Below are 16619 nucleotides of genomic sequence, written 5' to 3' on the forward strand. Positions count from 1 at the left end.
CGTTCAATTCATCTGGTTCTGTCTGGAGATAATCTGTAATAGTCTGGGCAGTTGTTTGGTATCCAGGATACAGATCCCTAGGAAAAGATCCTTTTAATCTTAAGTCATACATTAACAGCAGGACTAATTCTACCTGACTTGTGAAAGAATGTGTTGATTTTAAATTTACTTATACCTTTTCGTACACACAGCCAAGTAGCGTAATTTTGCTGTGCAAATTTTTCACACATTTCAATGCAGACAGGATACAGCAGCAAAACTGTTAATGTTTCAGATTTTTTCTGCCATGGTCAGGTTATTACATTGCTTTGCTACTTGGTGAACTTTGAATTGCTTTCTGAACTTGAGTTCTGAACCAACGCTGATTCTTCTTTTCTGTAAGGGAATTACTCAGTTGCTGGATGGAGCAATTTGGTTCCTTTCCTTAACAGACACAGTTTGGATTAGTCAGTGGCAATCCCATAGCAAGAGTATTGTATACCTAACCAAAGTACAGGTTGTCTGCCTTTCTCCCTGCTGGCTTCTTTCCTCTTTGTGTAAAAGATTCGATATAGACTTACAAAACTTGTTGTTCTGCATTCATTTAAGACATATGTTCAGAAAAAGATGTTGTCTCAGAAGCAAATCCCTGACTGGCCTACAGTTTACCACAAAAAAAAAAAAAGAGAGATTGCAGTTGTCGTCTTCTGTTTCTTACCTAGAACTTCCAACGTACACAGAATTGTCTGTGTTTAGGTAAAAATTGAAGTCTGGGATACTTTCTTCATGTCCCTGAATTGCTTTTCTCTGGTAGTTTAGTCAAAAGTTTGAACCATGTAATTTGTAACCAACCCTTCCTTCAGACTGAGGCAGATGCAACAATCTACCCCTCTAATACTTGTTTCTTTACTAGAATTTGTTGAACCATCTTACATGGAAAAATGAAATGACTTGTGCTTTTTTTCCCCCAGTACTCTGTGGTCAGTAACACTTCCTCAAACACAAGGGGGGATTATTATGGATCTCTTCAGATAGTATTCTTCATTTTGTTTACCTTGCTTCATCTTACTGATGCCCTACATGTGCTCATTAGATGTTTTGGTATTTTTTTTCCTTTTTAATGAGATCTTTATGATAAGCACCAAACAATATTACTTGACAAATTATACCTCTAAAAATATGTAAGCATGAAGTATCTAAAGTGAATGTAAAAGGAGAAGTAAAATTCTGTGGTTAGGTCCAACTTAGTTACCTAACCCTTGTTGTCTCCATATTAAATGCAAAAACATCATTTGCTGTGTTTTCAATCAAATGAGCTAAACTAGTCTGAAATTCAGGCCCATGTGCAACACTGAACATTCCCATTATTAAAACTGTATTTGTTTAACATCTTAGTGGTTAACTGCTGTCTGACTAGTAGCTTGCTCAATTTTGGGAGCCCATAAATGAAAAATAGCTGCACAGTATCACCATTAAAAACAGCAATAGCATTTATTAGAATTAAAAAAAAAAATTACAAAAAAAAGGCGGACCTGAAGAATCATTTAACTCCTGTTAATACTGTCATATCAATTCATGCTTTCTTGAGGAATAAACTTTTTTTTTTTCTTCTCTTTAGATCATTTAACTATAACTGAGCCTGTGGCTATACTGAAAGCAGATGAAGTATGGGGTGCTTTAAGAGGTAAGTCGATACTTCCCATATAGAGCTGTTTGTTCTGAGGTTATATAGACTGCATTGCAGAGTAGGAATCATCTGACCACTAAGGCCTGCCCTCATTCAGATTTTTATGGGAAGTAAACTTGGTCGTGGAGGCCAGAAGGGTACAAAGGTGTGCGCTGGACACCTCAGTCTGTATGTTCAGCATCCTAGATCCAGTGGCACACTGTACCTCCACTCTTGCTGTGTTTGAAATCATCCAAGCCAAACAAATCCTGGGTGCTAAAAACCTCTTTCATCTACAGTGTGAACAAATTATTCTCTGACTACATCTAATAACTGAATATGCAGAACACATCACCAAAAAGACCATAACGCTGAAGTCTTGGTCTTCTGTGCTTACTATCTAAATTAGAATTTTTTTTATGCTGAATTAGAAAGTCCACCTGTTCTAGAAATGACAGGAATATATGCATATCAACACCAGACATTGCTACCTTGCTCTCAGTAGCTTCTGTTCTATTCAAGGATTAACTTGGTACAGCTGAGCTGTAATGATAATATTCAATACTCGTATATAATGGAGAGTTTGAACAGTTCTCTTGTCCTTACATGTTTAAGCTTACTTCCTTAAATGTTGTGCTTGAGCAACTAAGGAAAATGTGATAACAAGAAAGAAACTCTGTCACAAGGCATTCTTTCTAACTATGTTCATGCCTGGAAATAGTTTTGGTCCTGTTTTTAACTATAAGTTTAAGGACGAGTACTGTGTTGTACTCCATATCTCTTTCTTGGATTTTTCCAGGTTTGGAAACCTTCAGTCAGTTGGTTCATGAAGATGATTATGGAAGTGTAAGTATAGCTATTAACTAAAACCACAGTTCTGATGAGACAGTCACATTCTGTGTTAGGTGCTTTTCTAGAAACAGCAGATCTAAGAGTTTCATTAAGTATTTTCTGAGAAAATAATGGTTGGAGGGCAGTTAACAAACTGAGAAGTATTTCCTGTTTGTAGTGATGAACACAAAATGAGAATTCTAATTTTAAAATCTCATTCTCGTAGTTTCTTGTCAACGAATCTGATATCTACGACTTCCCAAGATTTGCTCATAGAGGAATCTTACTTGACACGTCAAGGCACTATTTGCCATTGAAATCTATTCTTACAAACCTGGTAAGTGGACTGTCATGTATCATTAATAAGGAAGGCCTTCTGTTGTTGTATATTGTCCCCTGAAGTAAATAGCACTTGTGTTGATATGAAATGAAATGAATGAAACCTGTCTGACTTCTAAAAGAACAGAGTGAAATTTTCTAAGTGGAGATCAGAGCCTACAGTCAGAGCATACGCTGGTGATGAATTGAGTGTGCGGTTGCCATGTAAATCTGTAAAGAAAGCTGGGATTTGTGCACTGTGGGTTTTCAGTATTTTCTGTTTACACCAGCTCATGCTCATGTATTTCAAGGTCTAATTTGAGTGTCAGTGGTTGCAGGAAAGCTACAGGCTTTTGAATAGCCACATAGTCCATTCTTGTGTTGCTAAGAGCAATTCAGTAATGAAATACAAAGGGGGGTTCATTGGGAGCTACTGATTTCTTTCACTGCTTTCCCTCAAAAAGGAGTAAACTCTCTTCAAACAGCGCAAGCCCAGTAAGAAATGTATACTCCCACCTTGATGCAAAGGTGAGGAATTTGTCTAATTACAGCACCCAAAGCTGTGGGTTTTCTTATTTCATACTGTCCTTTTCCCCTGTCAAAAAAACTTGCAGCAGGGCTTACTTGGTTGAAGTGGGGGAGCCTTTGAATGAAGGAACATGCAGTTTCCTATCTTATCTCTGTCTTGCTTTTCCAAGAGAAATTTTTCTTAGATATTTCCCTCCATGTTCCAGAACTTTGCAGGGCAGGCTTGTGATGGGCAGGAAAAGAGCGCAGGTAAAACCAGCCTTTATTTCTGAGGTCATCCTTGAACTGTGCTCAGAACTAGCCCTTCTATGAGTATTTACAACTTGTATTCACCTTTAAGATCAGTCCCAGCTTGGCTACTAGTGTTCGTGCAGCTAGTCATTTGAAACTGAGAATGCTTCAACTACTCAAGTAGTTCCTGTGTCAATATTTGTTGTCAGTATTTGTTGACTTTTCTAAAAGGGTAGATGTATGTCCAAAGTGTAACTTGACTTCTGAGACTTGTATTTCTAACCATCATTGTATTTTCATAACTGTTGCTCTTTTGTTTTCTTTCCTTAAATTATCTCTGTGGCACAACTACTTCACCAGAGCTATGTTTCATGCCATTTTACTGGCTTATGAAAAAGTGTGCCTGCTTGAATCCAGGCTAACCTAATAAAAAGCAGCAGTAATCCCTTCACTGACATGTGGTAATTAGATGCTTAAGACAGCAGTTCAAATACATTTCCTGTTTGTGTCTGGCTACTGCACTGTATCTCCAGGAACGACACCATCCTTGAGAAAGGAAAGACCGTGGGGAGGGCCAGGAAGTATAATTTTTATGTGGAAAGATGGTAGTTGGTAGAAATGCATGAAGGCGAGCAATAATTAAAACTACTGCTCTCTGATAAAAGAGATGAAGTAACTTTGGCAAATGGACAAAGTATAAATCTTCTTTGGATTTGGCAGTAGTTCGTTGAAGAGATCTTTGTTGCTTCTGAAAAGACAGCTTGGATGAAAAAAGGGGAAAAAATTGAATTGTGGCAAGAGATTGGGAGCAACTGTGTTGCAATTACTTGGAGCAGAAAAATGCAGAGGACACATTCCTTCCACTCCAAGCACACAACAATTAAAGTGACTGTGACAAACTTGTATAACTCATGATACGTTTGTAACTGCCCAGCTGGAGTCATGATTCTATAATAAATGTGTTTACATTTATCTTGATAATGTACAGTGTACAAAATAGAAATACTGACACTGTATTGACAGAAAAATGCATAGTTATCTTGCCTGCACTTGAAATGGGTACTGGAAGGGTTACTAGGAAGTAAGGATGTACTCAGTGGTAGGAATCTCTCTCATGCTGTTTACTTTTCAAGTCCAAAGTATTTCGGTAGAAAAGCATAAGCTTTCCTGTAAGGTGAAATAGCTGATTCTGTGTAGAGAATCACGTAAACGTGTTGTGAAGTGGAAGAAATTAATAAGAATTTATAGTGGTTCCTTGTCTACCAACCAGTACAGCTTGATCAGATGAAGTGCTTGTTGACTTTGCAGTGTAGGACTGAAGAGAATAGATGATGGAGGAAAGGAGAAGGTTATAAAGAGGTTGGTGTGTTTTAGCGTATGATTCTACAGTTCAGTGAAAAATAGTATGCTTTTCCTTCATTTTAGTTGTTGCTTTAGGCATGCAGGATGTAATAGGAGAAGACCACCTTCTTTTACGTATTTTTTTTGTGAAACTAAAGTGCTTAACTGGACTGTATTGCTTTGTTCGTTACAGGATGCCATGGCTTTTAACAAGTTCAATGTCCTCCACTGGCATATAGTTGATGATCAGTCATTTCCTTACCAGAGTATTTATTTTCCTGAGCTAAGTAACAAGGTGAGTAAACATCTTTGGAGCAGGGGTGAACGGGCAGGAATGAATACATGCCAGGTATTTCTGGCACATCTTTTGTGAAAATAAAATACAAAAGCGAGAGCCTGTGAATGGGTGAATACGCCTGCCTAGGCTGATTGTGAAACAGTACGAGAGATTCCAAAAATCTATACGCTTGGAACCACTGTAATAGTACTTTTGCTCTTTTAGAGATCTAGTTAACTTTGCAAGACATTCTGCTTCTATAAGAGATCCAAAAGTGAAAGTTTTCTGAAAAAAAATACAGGGTGATGTATGTCTCTACTCCCTGACTCACAGCAGCTTTTGCTAATTAATGAAAGCCATCAAGAGGTTCTTGCTCACTAGCAGTACAGTAGCAGCCAAATCAAGTATGCTGAAGCAGACTGAGCTAATGCATAAGATTTGTGATTGTTTTAAAATGCTTGATAGACTCTGACCTTCATATGAAAATTACACAGGCAGTGCTTAGAGCAGATGTCAATGAAGAATTTTAAAATTCAGAAACTGTAGATGTTGGATGGTGCAGTCAGATTAGTTTTCCTAGGAATGGCTGTGGAGTTCTGTCCTATTCCCCAGTAACAGCTGGGGAGAGAGAGATGTCCTTTGCCTGAATAATCTTCTTTCGGAAGGCATGCTTACCATTACCTTTTTTTTGAGTCACTCAGCTGTGGAAACCAGTCTGAGATAAATGGAAGCTTAAGGCACAATCAATCATGAGGAGTCACGATGCTTTTCTTAAGTAGTTTTGCTCTTTGACAAGTGTGTGTTTTATCAAATTGTAGAAATGTGGTCACTCATGACATTTGTTGGCTGTGTGGAAGTGGAATAATACGCAAATACAGCATCACAAAACAAACACACGCCGATGCTAAATTGGGCAATGTATCAAAACAGCCAAGCGGAGGTATCAGAAGAAAACGCCATTCTTTCTGGCTCAGCAGAACTTTTCCATTAGCCTTGCACGTCAAGTAACAAGGGCCCTCTGTTTCAGAGTCAGTGATGCAGAGATGGAGGAAAAATCTAACTTGCTTCTCAGCAGAAGAAGTGAAAAACATATCTTTCAAAAACCTGATGGAATAGAATCCAACTTTTTTATTTTCCTCAGTAACTGAACCTAAGAAGAAAGGAGAATCTCCTCAGGAGACTTATCTTAGGGTGAAAATGTGGTTCATATTTCTCACTAGTCAGCCGAAAAGTTCTGTCAGGGCAGCTGCACATGTGATAACCTAGAAAAGGCCAACTTGAAAAAATGCTCTGCAGTCTAAAAAAAATAACACTTTAATCCCGATTTTGTGAGCTGCTGATATAACATTTTGTAAACTTTCTCAAAATATGAACACTTCACAGGGAGCTTACTCCTATAACCACATCTATACTCCTACTGACGTCCGTCTGGTGATTGAGTACGCCCGGTTAAGAGGCATTAGAGTTATCCCAGAGTTTGATACCCCAGGACACACGCAGTCTTGGGGAAAAGGTATGTCCAAGAAAGTACTAATAGTTAAAAGATTATGATAAGTAAAGTGCAGCATAATGTTCCTGTATAAAAGCAAATAGACTTATTAAAGGCAGCCTTTGAAGTATTTTGAAAGGCCATTGGTATGAGATAAGCAAGGGAAAGAATCGATGATGATCAGGACCGTTACATGTTAGAGGAACTAAAGTGCATAGAGGAAGCTGGAACCAAGCAGTCGTTTCCTGTGCTGGATGCGTGTGCAAAGGCATGGTATATTCTGTCTGCCTTGGACTTCATATTGATGTTATCACCCCATCCAGTCCTCTTGAGTTTAGAGTAATAGGGCAGTGGCTAGAGATAGTGAGCTGCTGTCTCTGGGGTAGAGAGTTCTCTTTTGAGAAGGTTCTTTCAAAATGGTTGATGTTTCTGTCTGTTAGTAAAGCGATACTCTGCTGGTATACAAAATACAGAGAACTTGGATGCTTTCACTCCATCTTCTGCATTTCAGAGTAGTAGTATTCTTGATTGTGATGCTTGAATCCTGAGTGATGGTGTTTGCTTGTGCTCAAGGACCAGGGAACCTTGTACTTTAATTCAAAATGTACAGACTGTGTTTTCACTGCAATTAGGGTAAGATATTTTTGGCCAAACTGGGAATAGTATAGATTTTCTAGTCCGTCTTATCTTGTTGCTAAAGCTAGAGCTGTCTTGTATTGATCCTGTGGGAAGCGTGACCGGAACATTGGAAGTGCTTCAGACTGTCTCACTAACCTTAAATGAGAAGGAAAGGAACAACACAAAAGCTGAATTTGTAAACGTTCTTTCTCAGTCTTTCATCTCATATAGTCTTTATTGTTATGATGTATTAACAAAAGCCAGTGGCATGCCTAGCGATACATAGGTTGATCTACATTCATACTAAGAGAGGAAGGTTCAGCTCTCATGCCTGAAATTAGCTGGTCCCAGTAGCTTTGTGTATGACAGCTTTTTTAATGTGAGAACTGTAGTTATGCTTTGCCTACTTCTAAATTCAGGATGCTGGAGAGAGGTTTGAAGGCATGCACGGAGGGTAGGTGAAGCAATGTACTAGCACGGCCCTGTTTGGGTGAACGTGCATAGAATAGAAAACATGCAGGTGGAAGGTGCTGCTGCTGCAACCATGATAAACAGAGTAAACTGAACTTAGGAATCTCCAGCCTACGTATAAAAACTTTATACTGTTTTGCTCTCCTAGCTCATGTTGCTTCACGTGGCTTGACTCAAGAACCACTGGTTAGGAGTTTTTTGTTTGGTTGTTTTTTGTTTGGTTGAGTTTATTGTTATTAGTTTTATTTATTTATTTATTTTTATTTTTTTTGTCTAGCCTTCCTTTCTTGAGTAGAGGCAGCTTCCTAGCATACAGGGCAGAACATCTACCTCGAGCCAAACAACAACTACCTACTTAGGTGCTAACAGAACAGAGTAATAAAAAGAGAACAGAGACCTCCAGAGCACACTCATTTTATTTGGCTTCTTTCATAAATCCCTTAAAGCTTACCTATTCAAGTAGTTGTCCAGAAGCTGCTTTCCAGGACATGTTCTATAAATCTATGTTTCTAAATTGCAAATCTAAAAGCCAGAGTCCTAATTTCCAGTTAGAGGGTTGCTCAACCTTGGGCAAAATTGTTATATTTTAACTTTTCTCTATTTCACTGTACATGGAATAGATGAGCACTTTAGTCACGAATATTAACCTTTGTAATAGGGTAAACTATTTCCTGCTAGAAGAGTTAGCACACCAGCATGGAAATGAATATCCTCTATTAATTGTTTTTATTAGGTCAAAAAGATCTTCTCACCCCTTGTTACAATGGAGAACAGCCAAGTGGGTCCTTTGGACCTGTAAATCCCATTTTGAATTCAACTTATGACTTCATGACTAAATTCTTCAAAGAAATCAGCAGTGTATTTCCTGATGCCTACATTCACCTAGGAGGAGATGAAGTGAGCTTCGATTGTTGGTACGGTCACAGTTCAAAGAATAAATAGCTAGTGTCTCTTAAACTTGCCTAAATACATCAATTACAGCACTCAGTTATGTGAGATGGTTTTTCACTGCTTAACCCAAAGATATTCACCATTCCTACTCCTGTAAAAATTTACAGGCAGAGCATTTGTGATCTTCAACAAGCAAGTGTTGTAGGAGTTAGAGTTGTGCAGAATTTTATTTTGACCAGTAGTTTCACAAACGTTCAGCTATTAAAAAGGAATCCTTTAAGGAAACAAACCATGCAGAAGGGAGAACAATTATGGGAGAAAAGTACTATAGAAGATAATTAACATTTAAGTGCTTTGTGTTAAAGGAAAAGCAGTCCTTTCTGTTGAGTTCTGCCTTCCAGAAGATCTGCTAACATTAAGAATTAGAACACTGACTCTTGTGTGCTTGTATTACAAGTATGGCATGTATTAATACAGTTCTTCAAGTTGTAGATTTTTACTGTTTTGGGAGTCTTTCTGATCAGGAAACTAATAATACAGGGTTTGGAGATGATCTAATAGAATTAGTATTTAGATTGATCTAGTTAATATTGTGCTTTTTCTTGAAGTATCAAATCTGAACGCTCAGGACTTGGTTTAATTTTTAAAATAAAGATAAGTTCTGACAAATTTCATATCACAACATGTTGCATTGCTTTAGGGAAGTTTTCTCAAGCTTGGTTCTTGATGTCACTCCCACAGATCTCCTGGTACTGCTAAACTCCCTGTCTGCTCAGTTTCTAGACCTGCTAGCAATCTTCCCACAAAACCACTGAGAAACCAGGAACCCCAGAGATTTTAGGAAGTTTAGGCAGTCTGCCAGAGGCTGCTTTAAAACAGTGACTTCAGTAGCATTCCCAGAGAATGATGACTGTTGGCTTTCTTTCAAATCAGGATGAAATTTTCTTTCAAAACACCTAAATCATATTATCCTGCTGCTTCTGCTCTCTTGTACATTCCAGGCTATGGCATGTCTAAGGCATCATCTAGTGTACTGTGCATAGGTGAAACTAGTTGGGAAATCAGGTTTAAAACAAACAAACAGTTATTCTTCTTTTATAACTTGTTTTATTGTTACTGTTTAAGGAAATCTAACCCTGATGTGAAAGAGTTCATGAAGGAGCAAGGGTTTGGCATTGACTATGCTAAACTGGAATCGTACTACATTCAGAAGTATGTTTTTTGTTTTTATTTCCTACCCAGCTTATCACAGCCACTATCTGAGGGGAATGTTGGGGTGCAGATACAGAAGCTATTTTAGACTGTATAGCTTTCAAAAATTCCCATGTATGGGGTACTGCCCACTTACTACTTTCCAATTAATGCACTGAATATAAAGTTTACTGCTTTAAGATGTGGGACACAACAAGGATATGTAGGCTAGTTCTAAGCACAGTCTGAATGTATCGAGTATCTTAAGCTAGGTATCTGTTTAAATGTCAATACACAAGGTGGGGAGGGAAAGTCCTAAGGCTTTTGTGGCCACTTATTTCATTTGTTCTTAAATAATGTAGATTTTAACACCTTTGTGAGTTACCGGTTATGTTCTTTACCTGAGTTTGTGTTACTGCACTTGCATATCCTTATACATGTGCCCTTCTAGACAGAGCTCTGAAAGCCAAAACTAGAGAAAAAAAAAAAAAAAGGTTTGTTTGGTTCTTCATGCAGCATTGGAAACGCCTGACGTGCATTAGAGTAGGAAATATTGCTATGTTGTGTCTGTACGTGAGCTACCTGATGTTCACAAACATCATCTTATTCCCAAATTCTAGGATCTTGGATATTGTTTCCTCTTACAACAAAGGATACGTGGTCTGGCAGGAAGTGTTCGATAACAAAGCACAGGTAAGATTGGGAAGTAAGTAAGGTGCTTTTGCATAACTGCACGGTATTGTGGGAGGCTTCCAAAGTATTAAGTAATTTTGGTTGTGTCTTTTAAGAATTGAAAGCAAATCTGCTGACCTTAGCAGGACAGGCAAAATAGGTGAAACAGGAACACCAGCACTGCAGCACTTTCTTTGAAGTGAAGACAGATAATATAATGATGTAGAGCAACAGAGTAAAGAGTAGGAAAGTCTCTATTCTTTTTTCATCTATTCTAAGTTTTCTGACATAACAGTCCACCTAGACTAGTAACACTTGGTGCTCAGCTTTTAGAAGCCGGTCAGACAGCTGGTGCATGTAGGACCCATCTCAGGGCATTAACTGTCTATAAACTAAACTTCTAGCGTGAGCTCTGTTTAAAACAAACAAATAATCAGCTTTAGATTTTCTATGTAAGAAAACAACCAAAGGTAGCTTCCAAAATACTCCTCTTCAAAACAGAATGTCACACCCCAAGTTTTGAAATCCATTATCCTTTTCCTGATAACAGCAATTAGGATTGTCTTTCATGTAAATTTCCTTTATTTTTCCCTTTTAGCTGAAACCAGATACTGTAGTTGAAGTGTGGATGGCAAATAACTATGCTCATGAACTAAGCAGTGTCACTAAAGCAGGGTTCACTGCTATCCTGGCAGCTCCCTGGTATTTGGATTACATTAGTTATGGACAAGACTGGAAGAAATACTACAGCGTAGAACCACTCAACTTCCCTGGTTTGTTATCTTACTCTTTTTTTATATGCATGTTTTTTGTGTGAAAGTCTTTGGTTCGTAATCAGGTAAAAATGGGAAGGAAAAGTTGTTTAGCGATGCGTGCAGTCAGTATGATCAGATACTCTGTAATCAAAGGACTTGTTTGCCAGCTAGAACTCTGCAAAACTCTTAAGTAAAAAATATCAACTTTCTATTTTTCAAATGGAAATTGAATTGGAATTCAAATGGAATTGGAAATGGAATTGCATCTGGCACTGGTGTATGTGTGCTGGACTGTGTGGACAGACGTGTCATGCATTAGGGACAGAATTGTGCAAAATGGCTGCTGGTAGACAGACTCTGAATTCGGATTTTGAAGCAACCTTCTACAGTGTTAGACTGTTCTAGAAAAGGTATGTTCTCTCCCTCTGGCTGAAGCTGATACAAAGATGTTAGGGTTTTCCCTGGGCTTTTTTTTTATGTGAGGTGTTAGGGAGAACACCTGACTTCTATAGCTTCTTCAAAAAATGTTCTGTGTGTAGTAGAAGGAGCAATTTTCATCAGGACTGGAATCCCTGAAGAAGGTCTAGAGGCTGGGGTGTGTCTTCAGAGGCTAAAAGTTAAAATCTCTTCTGCCAGAGAAGGGAAACAGGCTTTCCAGTCAAATGGGCTAATCATTATCACATTCAATAACAGGACTAGCAAAATGTTAAGTTTGTGCTCAGGATAGCTACGTTATATGATAAAATGAACATCAGCTGAACAGCAATCCGAGTAGTGAAAAAAGAAATTTCTGATACATGCCCCTCTTCTGGACAAATGCAAATTCTATCTTTCTGTTTTGAATTCAGGATCTGAAAAACAGAAAAAGCTCCTAATAGGTGGAGAAGCTTGCTTGTGGGGAGAATTTGTGGATGCAACTAACCTCACACCAAGACTGTGGTAAGAACTTTGTTTAGATTTCAGAAAGCTAGCTATGAGGAGCACGAACTAATCCAGCAGGACTGTATACTGACCTTGAGCAGCTATAAAAATTGGTGCTTCTGGATATAAGACCTGATATAAAAAAACTTTTAATCCATTCTTGGTTGTAGACAGTATCTCCTCTAAAACTTACCTTTACAGGCCTCGGGCAAGTGCTGTAGGGGAAAGACTCTGGAGCAGCAGCAACGTGACTGACTTGCAGGATGCCTATAAAAGACTGTCTAATCATCGATGCCGCATGCTCAGGTAAGATTAATAGCTCTAGTAAACCTGTGGTTTTCATGCCTTAGAGACAGTGGTGCTGAAGTACAGGCCTAACTTGCTGGCTCAGAAATGAAGGGAGGAAACCTATCAGTCTAGTCTACGTAGATATCATCCCATGTGTTTTTTGTATCTTCAGAAGGGGAAGAACAGATGCAATAAGACAGGAGTTCAAAGAGTTTTGCAAATAACATTCTCAAAACCATTAACCCTCTGCAGTGAAATATTAGAACTCATCTTTGTTCCTCTTTCCTCTAAAGACAAAAACCTACCCCAAGATTGATTTATTTCAGACTACAAAGGATATTTAAGGGCATACAAGAGGAATACACAGACCGGAGAAAAAGTAGACTGATACATTTTTTTTAATTGCTGGGAATAAAAACTAAAGAGTTGGCACAGGCATTCCAATGGAGTTTCTTGTGCGAGAGGTGAGCTTGAATGTCCTATTCTTTCAGGTATTGCCTTAATGTAGGGACTGAGAGAGGTAGATATGGAGACCCTGTAGAATTAAACTTTATTTATGGTTACGGTAAACCAAGTCAGTTCGTAACAGATTGTTTTCTGCAGTTCATTCTCAAAAAGTGTCCAGACGAGTTGTTAGTTTTTTATTGCCAGTGCTGTCTTGTCTATATTCACGGCTGTAGAAATGAGTCAGTTCCAGGTCTGAAGTCCAAGTCCGACTCCACTTGTAAAAGTACACAGCCAGAGAGACATCTAGATTTTCTCAAATGTTGCTGCAAAGTTGGACTGCAGCAAGAATGCAACATGCCATTTAGCTTTACAGTAGTTTATGACAAATCATAGAAAATACCAACCATGAGAAACAGGATTTTGAGGGAGAGGCTTTTAAAGGACAAGATGCATGGCAGTACCCAAAAGTCAAGCATTCTGCTCAGGTTCCTGTAGATATATCAGCAAGATCATCTGTCACAATCACCGACTTTAAGCTTAGAGTATAAACTAACTTTATAGAGTAACTGAAAGTCTCAATGTAATTTTGACTTCTTGGGTTTATTTCAAGCTGGCTTTAAAGAATGCTATAGGAAAATATTGTTAGGCATGAATTGCATTATCTCCCTCAGTCCTGAGAAAGACAGATATATTAAGAGGAAGTTAACAAACACATGTTAAAAACAAGATTAAAGGGCATTAAAAACTTACATCCTATCCACCTATCAGTTAACAGGATCTTATATCTCTTGCTGGGGCTCAGAGGGAATGCTGATAAAACTGAACAGTGCGGCGGCTGTGCTACTAGGATTAGGGTTTTAGAGTGAGCTAAGTCATGCTATTCCTGTACCTGGGTTAGTTAGTGCAGCCTCTCCATCCTCTTCCTTAATACCGGTACTTGTGCAGTACCTGCAGCAAAGGGAGCTGGTCCAGATGGCTGTGGCGAGTTACTCATGTGCTAGCATGAGAGATGGGGAACTCAGGGACAAAATAAAGACAGCTCCCTGCACTTGTTGTATGTTTCCCTTAAGGTACTGTCAGGCAATTTGCTGGCATATAAACTCATAGTGAACAATTCCTGTTATAAAAAGACTAGCTTTATAAAAGGACCTGTCCCCCTTAAAAGTCTTCATTTGATGTAGGCTTTAGACTAGAGGAACACTAGAGGAACCACCCCCTTTACGTTGCTTAAATGAGCCCTCCTTGGGTCTGCAAGCACATTGTCTTTCATATATACAGACCCTCCACAAGGCTTCCTGAGCTTTGTTTGAATTCCAGAGAGCTGATTTTATCAGTCAGGCTGTTTGGAGTTACCAACGTTTTTGTACATAGCATAAGTATATACAGACAGTATATACTGCCATAGACGTGGCAGTTCTAGCAGGCTGAGGAGCCTTTCCAAGTAAAGCAGCTCTGGCTCACTATGTACATCTGGATACCAGACAGCGAGGAAAAGAGTAGGTAGAAATTTTTTAACATCTAGATCAAAGTCAGTGGAAGAATGGTAACTCTTCATATCTAAATGCAGAGTTACTGCTACTGAAATAGTACTATAAAAACAGCTGCTATTCAGATCTAAACTCAGCTTCCTGTAGTAGGATACAGAAGCACAAAATACAGAGGAGTAGTGATGGGAGAAGGGAAACAGAGACCTAGATGTCTTTTAGCAGAATTTTGACTACCACTACTTTCATTCTGAAACGTCTTTCCTAGTATCTTACTAATTTTTTGGATTGGGTGTGTGTGTGTGTTTTAAGTGCATCTCTCTGGCAAGAGACCTTTTATTAAACTATCTGCCCAAAGTCATAAATTGAATGAAAGGACAGTTACAGCTGCACATGAAGGAAATGTTAGGTTGGGAGGGGAGTGTGTAAATGTAAACAATTTTTGTGTTTTTACATTCATTATTCATCTTCAATAAAAGCAATAACTTTTTCAGCATAGCAAAACTCACAGGCCCTGAATTTAAGCTTTTCAACCCATCTTCTAGTATTCTGGTACAACTGACTGAAACAGAGAACTGTACTTAGCTTGATACTTCAGCACAATCAGCCATCGAACAGGGCCCTTCTGACTCCCTAAGTAGGCCATCCATTTTGTTTACACAAAGCAGATTAAAGCAGACTGCCGGTATCTCTCTTCCTGCCTATATCACTAGTCCATTATTTGGTTAATCATACATATTCCACTTTATTTTTTAACAGACGTGGCATAGCAGCTGAACCTCTCTTTGTTGGCTACTGTGCCCATGAAGCAAGAGGGTGGTAACTGCTTCAGAGCCTTCTCCTCAACAACCTGAAGTGCCTCTGGAGTGTGAACATGCGTACACGTGGTTTGATTGTTGAACAAAGACTTAAAATTTTCACTTTTAAGTAAAGTTATTTGGCATTCTTGTTGGAGTAAAAACAATGTTTTTGGTGTTTTGTTTTTTCAATTGGGGATAATGCGATTAATCCCATAGCATGCTTTCATGAGAGAGGTATTCTTCACTGTGAAATCTTGAAACTTGATACTTTACATACCAAAGGTGGGGGAAAAATAAAGATACTGTTTAGATAAAGAGCAGACCATTTTTATTTAAGTGTCTTGTCATTTGCTACTTTTCTAGGTAATTGCAGAATTGCAAATCACAAAGTAATTGTAATACACAGCAAATCAGAACCATTTAAAGCTTATATCAATCATTCTTAAAGGTCAAAAGAAATCCTCCCTGAACATATCCAAGATGGTAGGTAGGGATTCCTGCTGGGGGAGAACTCTGCCTTTCTTGTATTTTTTGAACAGATCTTATTCAACATGCAGAAGCCTGCACTCCACATACTTGGTAAAGAAAACTCAGGCAAAAGTTACATTCAGTGTCCTGAACTCTGTTCCAAGTTGGTTTCTAACACTACAGGAATATTTGTAGCGTTCAAATTGCTTCTTAACCCTACTCTTGTAGTCAGCTGAAAAGAACTCAAATACAGCCTAGCAAAACTGTATTCATCTGTAGCCATAAGCTTCACAAACTTTACTTAGTAAAGTAAGACTCAATCTTTATAGCACTTAATAGTATAAATCCTCTTCATAGGAATGACCATTACTTCTCGTTGTAGATGTCTGTAAGATAAGGACTGCCAAAGCAGCAGACTGTAGCCCCGTCTCTGGTTCAGCTGCTTTGCAATTACAAGGCTGTGCCAGAAGAACACAGTCTCTTGAACCTTCCCTCGGAGAGTCAAAAGCACAGTCCACTCGTACAGCAGGTAATTCACTGTTTATCACAATGAGTTCATCACAGAAGAACATACTCGTCTATGTAAACAGTCTCCTGAAAATATTTAACAGGGAAGATCGGACAGTCTTCTTCCTTCCGCAGAGCAGAATGGTCACACCAACCCCATCTTCCTTTGCAGAAGGGCACTTTGCTCTTGGCTGTTCAGGGCTTGATAACTGGCTAACTCCAAAGTGAAGGTTGCCGAGCCTGATGTTAGAGAACGCAGAACTGTGGAGTAGCCCTGGACAAAATAGAGAACATATGTCATTTAATTTAGGATAAACAGAAGATAAATTATCACAGAATTGTTATGGTCCCAGAGAAAAAAGGAACAGTAATAAGTATGCTGCAACATAGTATATATATTATATTTTTAAATATGACAGTATTAAAGTGCAACACACACAAGCAAA

At 38.6% G+C, this 16619-nt stretch overlaps 2 protein-coding genes across 4 annotated transcripts in view; one reads left to right on the top strand and one right to left on the bottom strand.

Moving 5' to 3' along the window:
- HEXB (hexosaminidase subunit beta) overlaps positions 1 to 15513 on the top strand; it is a 16617-nt gene extending 1104 nt beyond the window's left edge. The window contains exons 3-14 of the mRNA XM_083816942.1: positions 1598 to 1663; positions 2445 to 2491; positions 2703 to 2813; positions 5088 to 5189; positions 6555 to 6684; positions 8483 to 8663; positions 9766 to 9852; positions 10452 to 10524; positions 11102 to 11276; positions 12107 to 12197; positions 12381 to 12485; positions 15158 to 15513. Coding sequence (XP_083673068.1) covers positions 1598 to 1663; positions 2445 to 2491; positions 2703 to 2813; positions 5088 to 5189; positions 6555 to 6684; positions 8483 to 8663; positions 9766 to 9852; positions 10452 to 10524; positions 11102 to 11276; positions 12107 to 12197; positions 12381 to 12485; positions 15158 to 15221 — 1232 coding nt within the window. The 3' untranslated portion in view covers positions 15222 to 15513. The remainder of the gene's footprint in view (positions 1 to 1597; positions 1664 to 2444; positions 2492 to 2702; positions 2814 to 5087; positions 5190 to 6554; positions 6685 to 8482; positions 8664 to 9765; positions 9853 to 10451; positions 10525 to 11101; positions 11277 to 12106; positions 12198 to 12380; positions 12486 to 15157) is intronic.
- The window catches only part of GFM2 (GTP dependent ribosome recycling factor mitochondrial 2), a 20544-nt gene continuing 19434 nt past the window's right edge, over positions 15510 to 16619 (bottom strand). For all 3 annotated transcript variants that reach the window (XM_083816936.1, XM_083816934.1, XM_083816935.1), the window contains exon 21: positions 15510 to 16447. In XM_083816936.1, coding sequence (XP_083673062.1) covers positions 16319 to 16447 — 129 coding nt within the window. In that variant the 3' untranslated portion in view covers positions 15510 to 16318. The remainder of the gene's footprint in view (positions 16448 to 16619) is intronic.

Source organism: Anser anser (assembly GCF_964211835.1).
Source record: "Anser anser genome assembly, chromosome: Z".
Lineage (NCBI taxonomy): Eukaryota > Metazoa > Chordata > Aves > Anseriformes > Anatidae > Anser > Anser anser.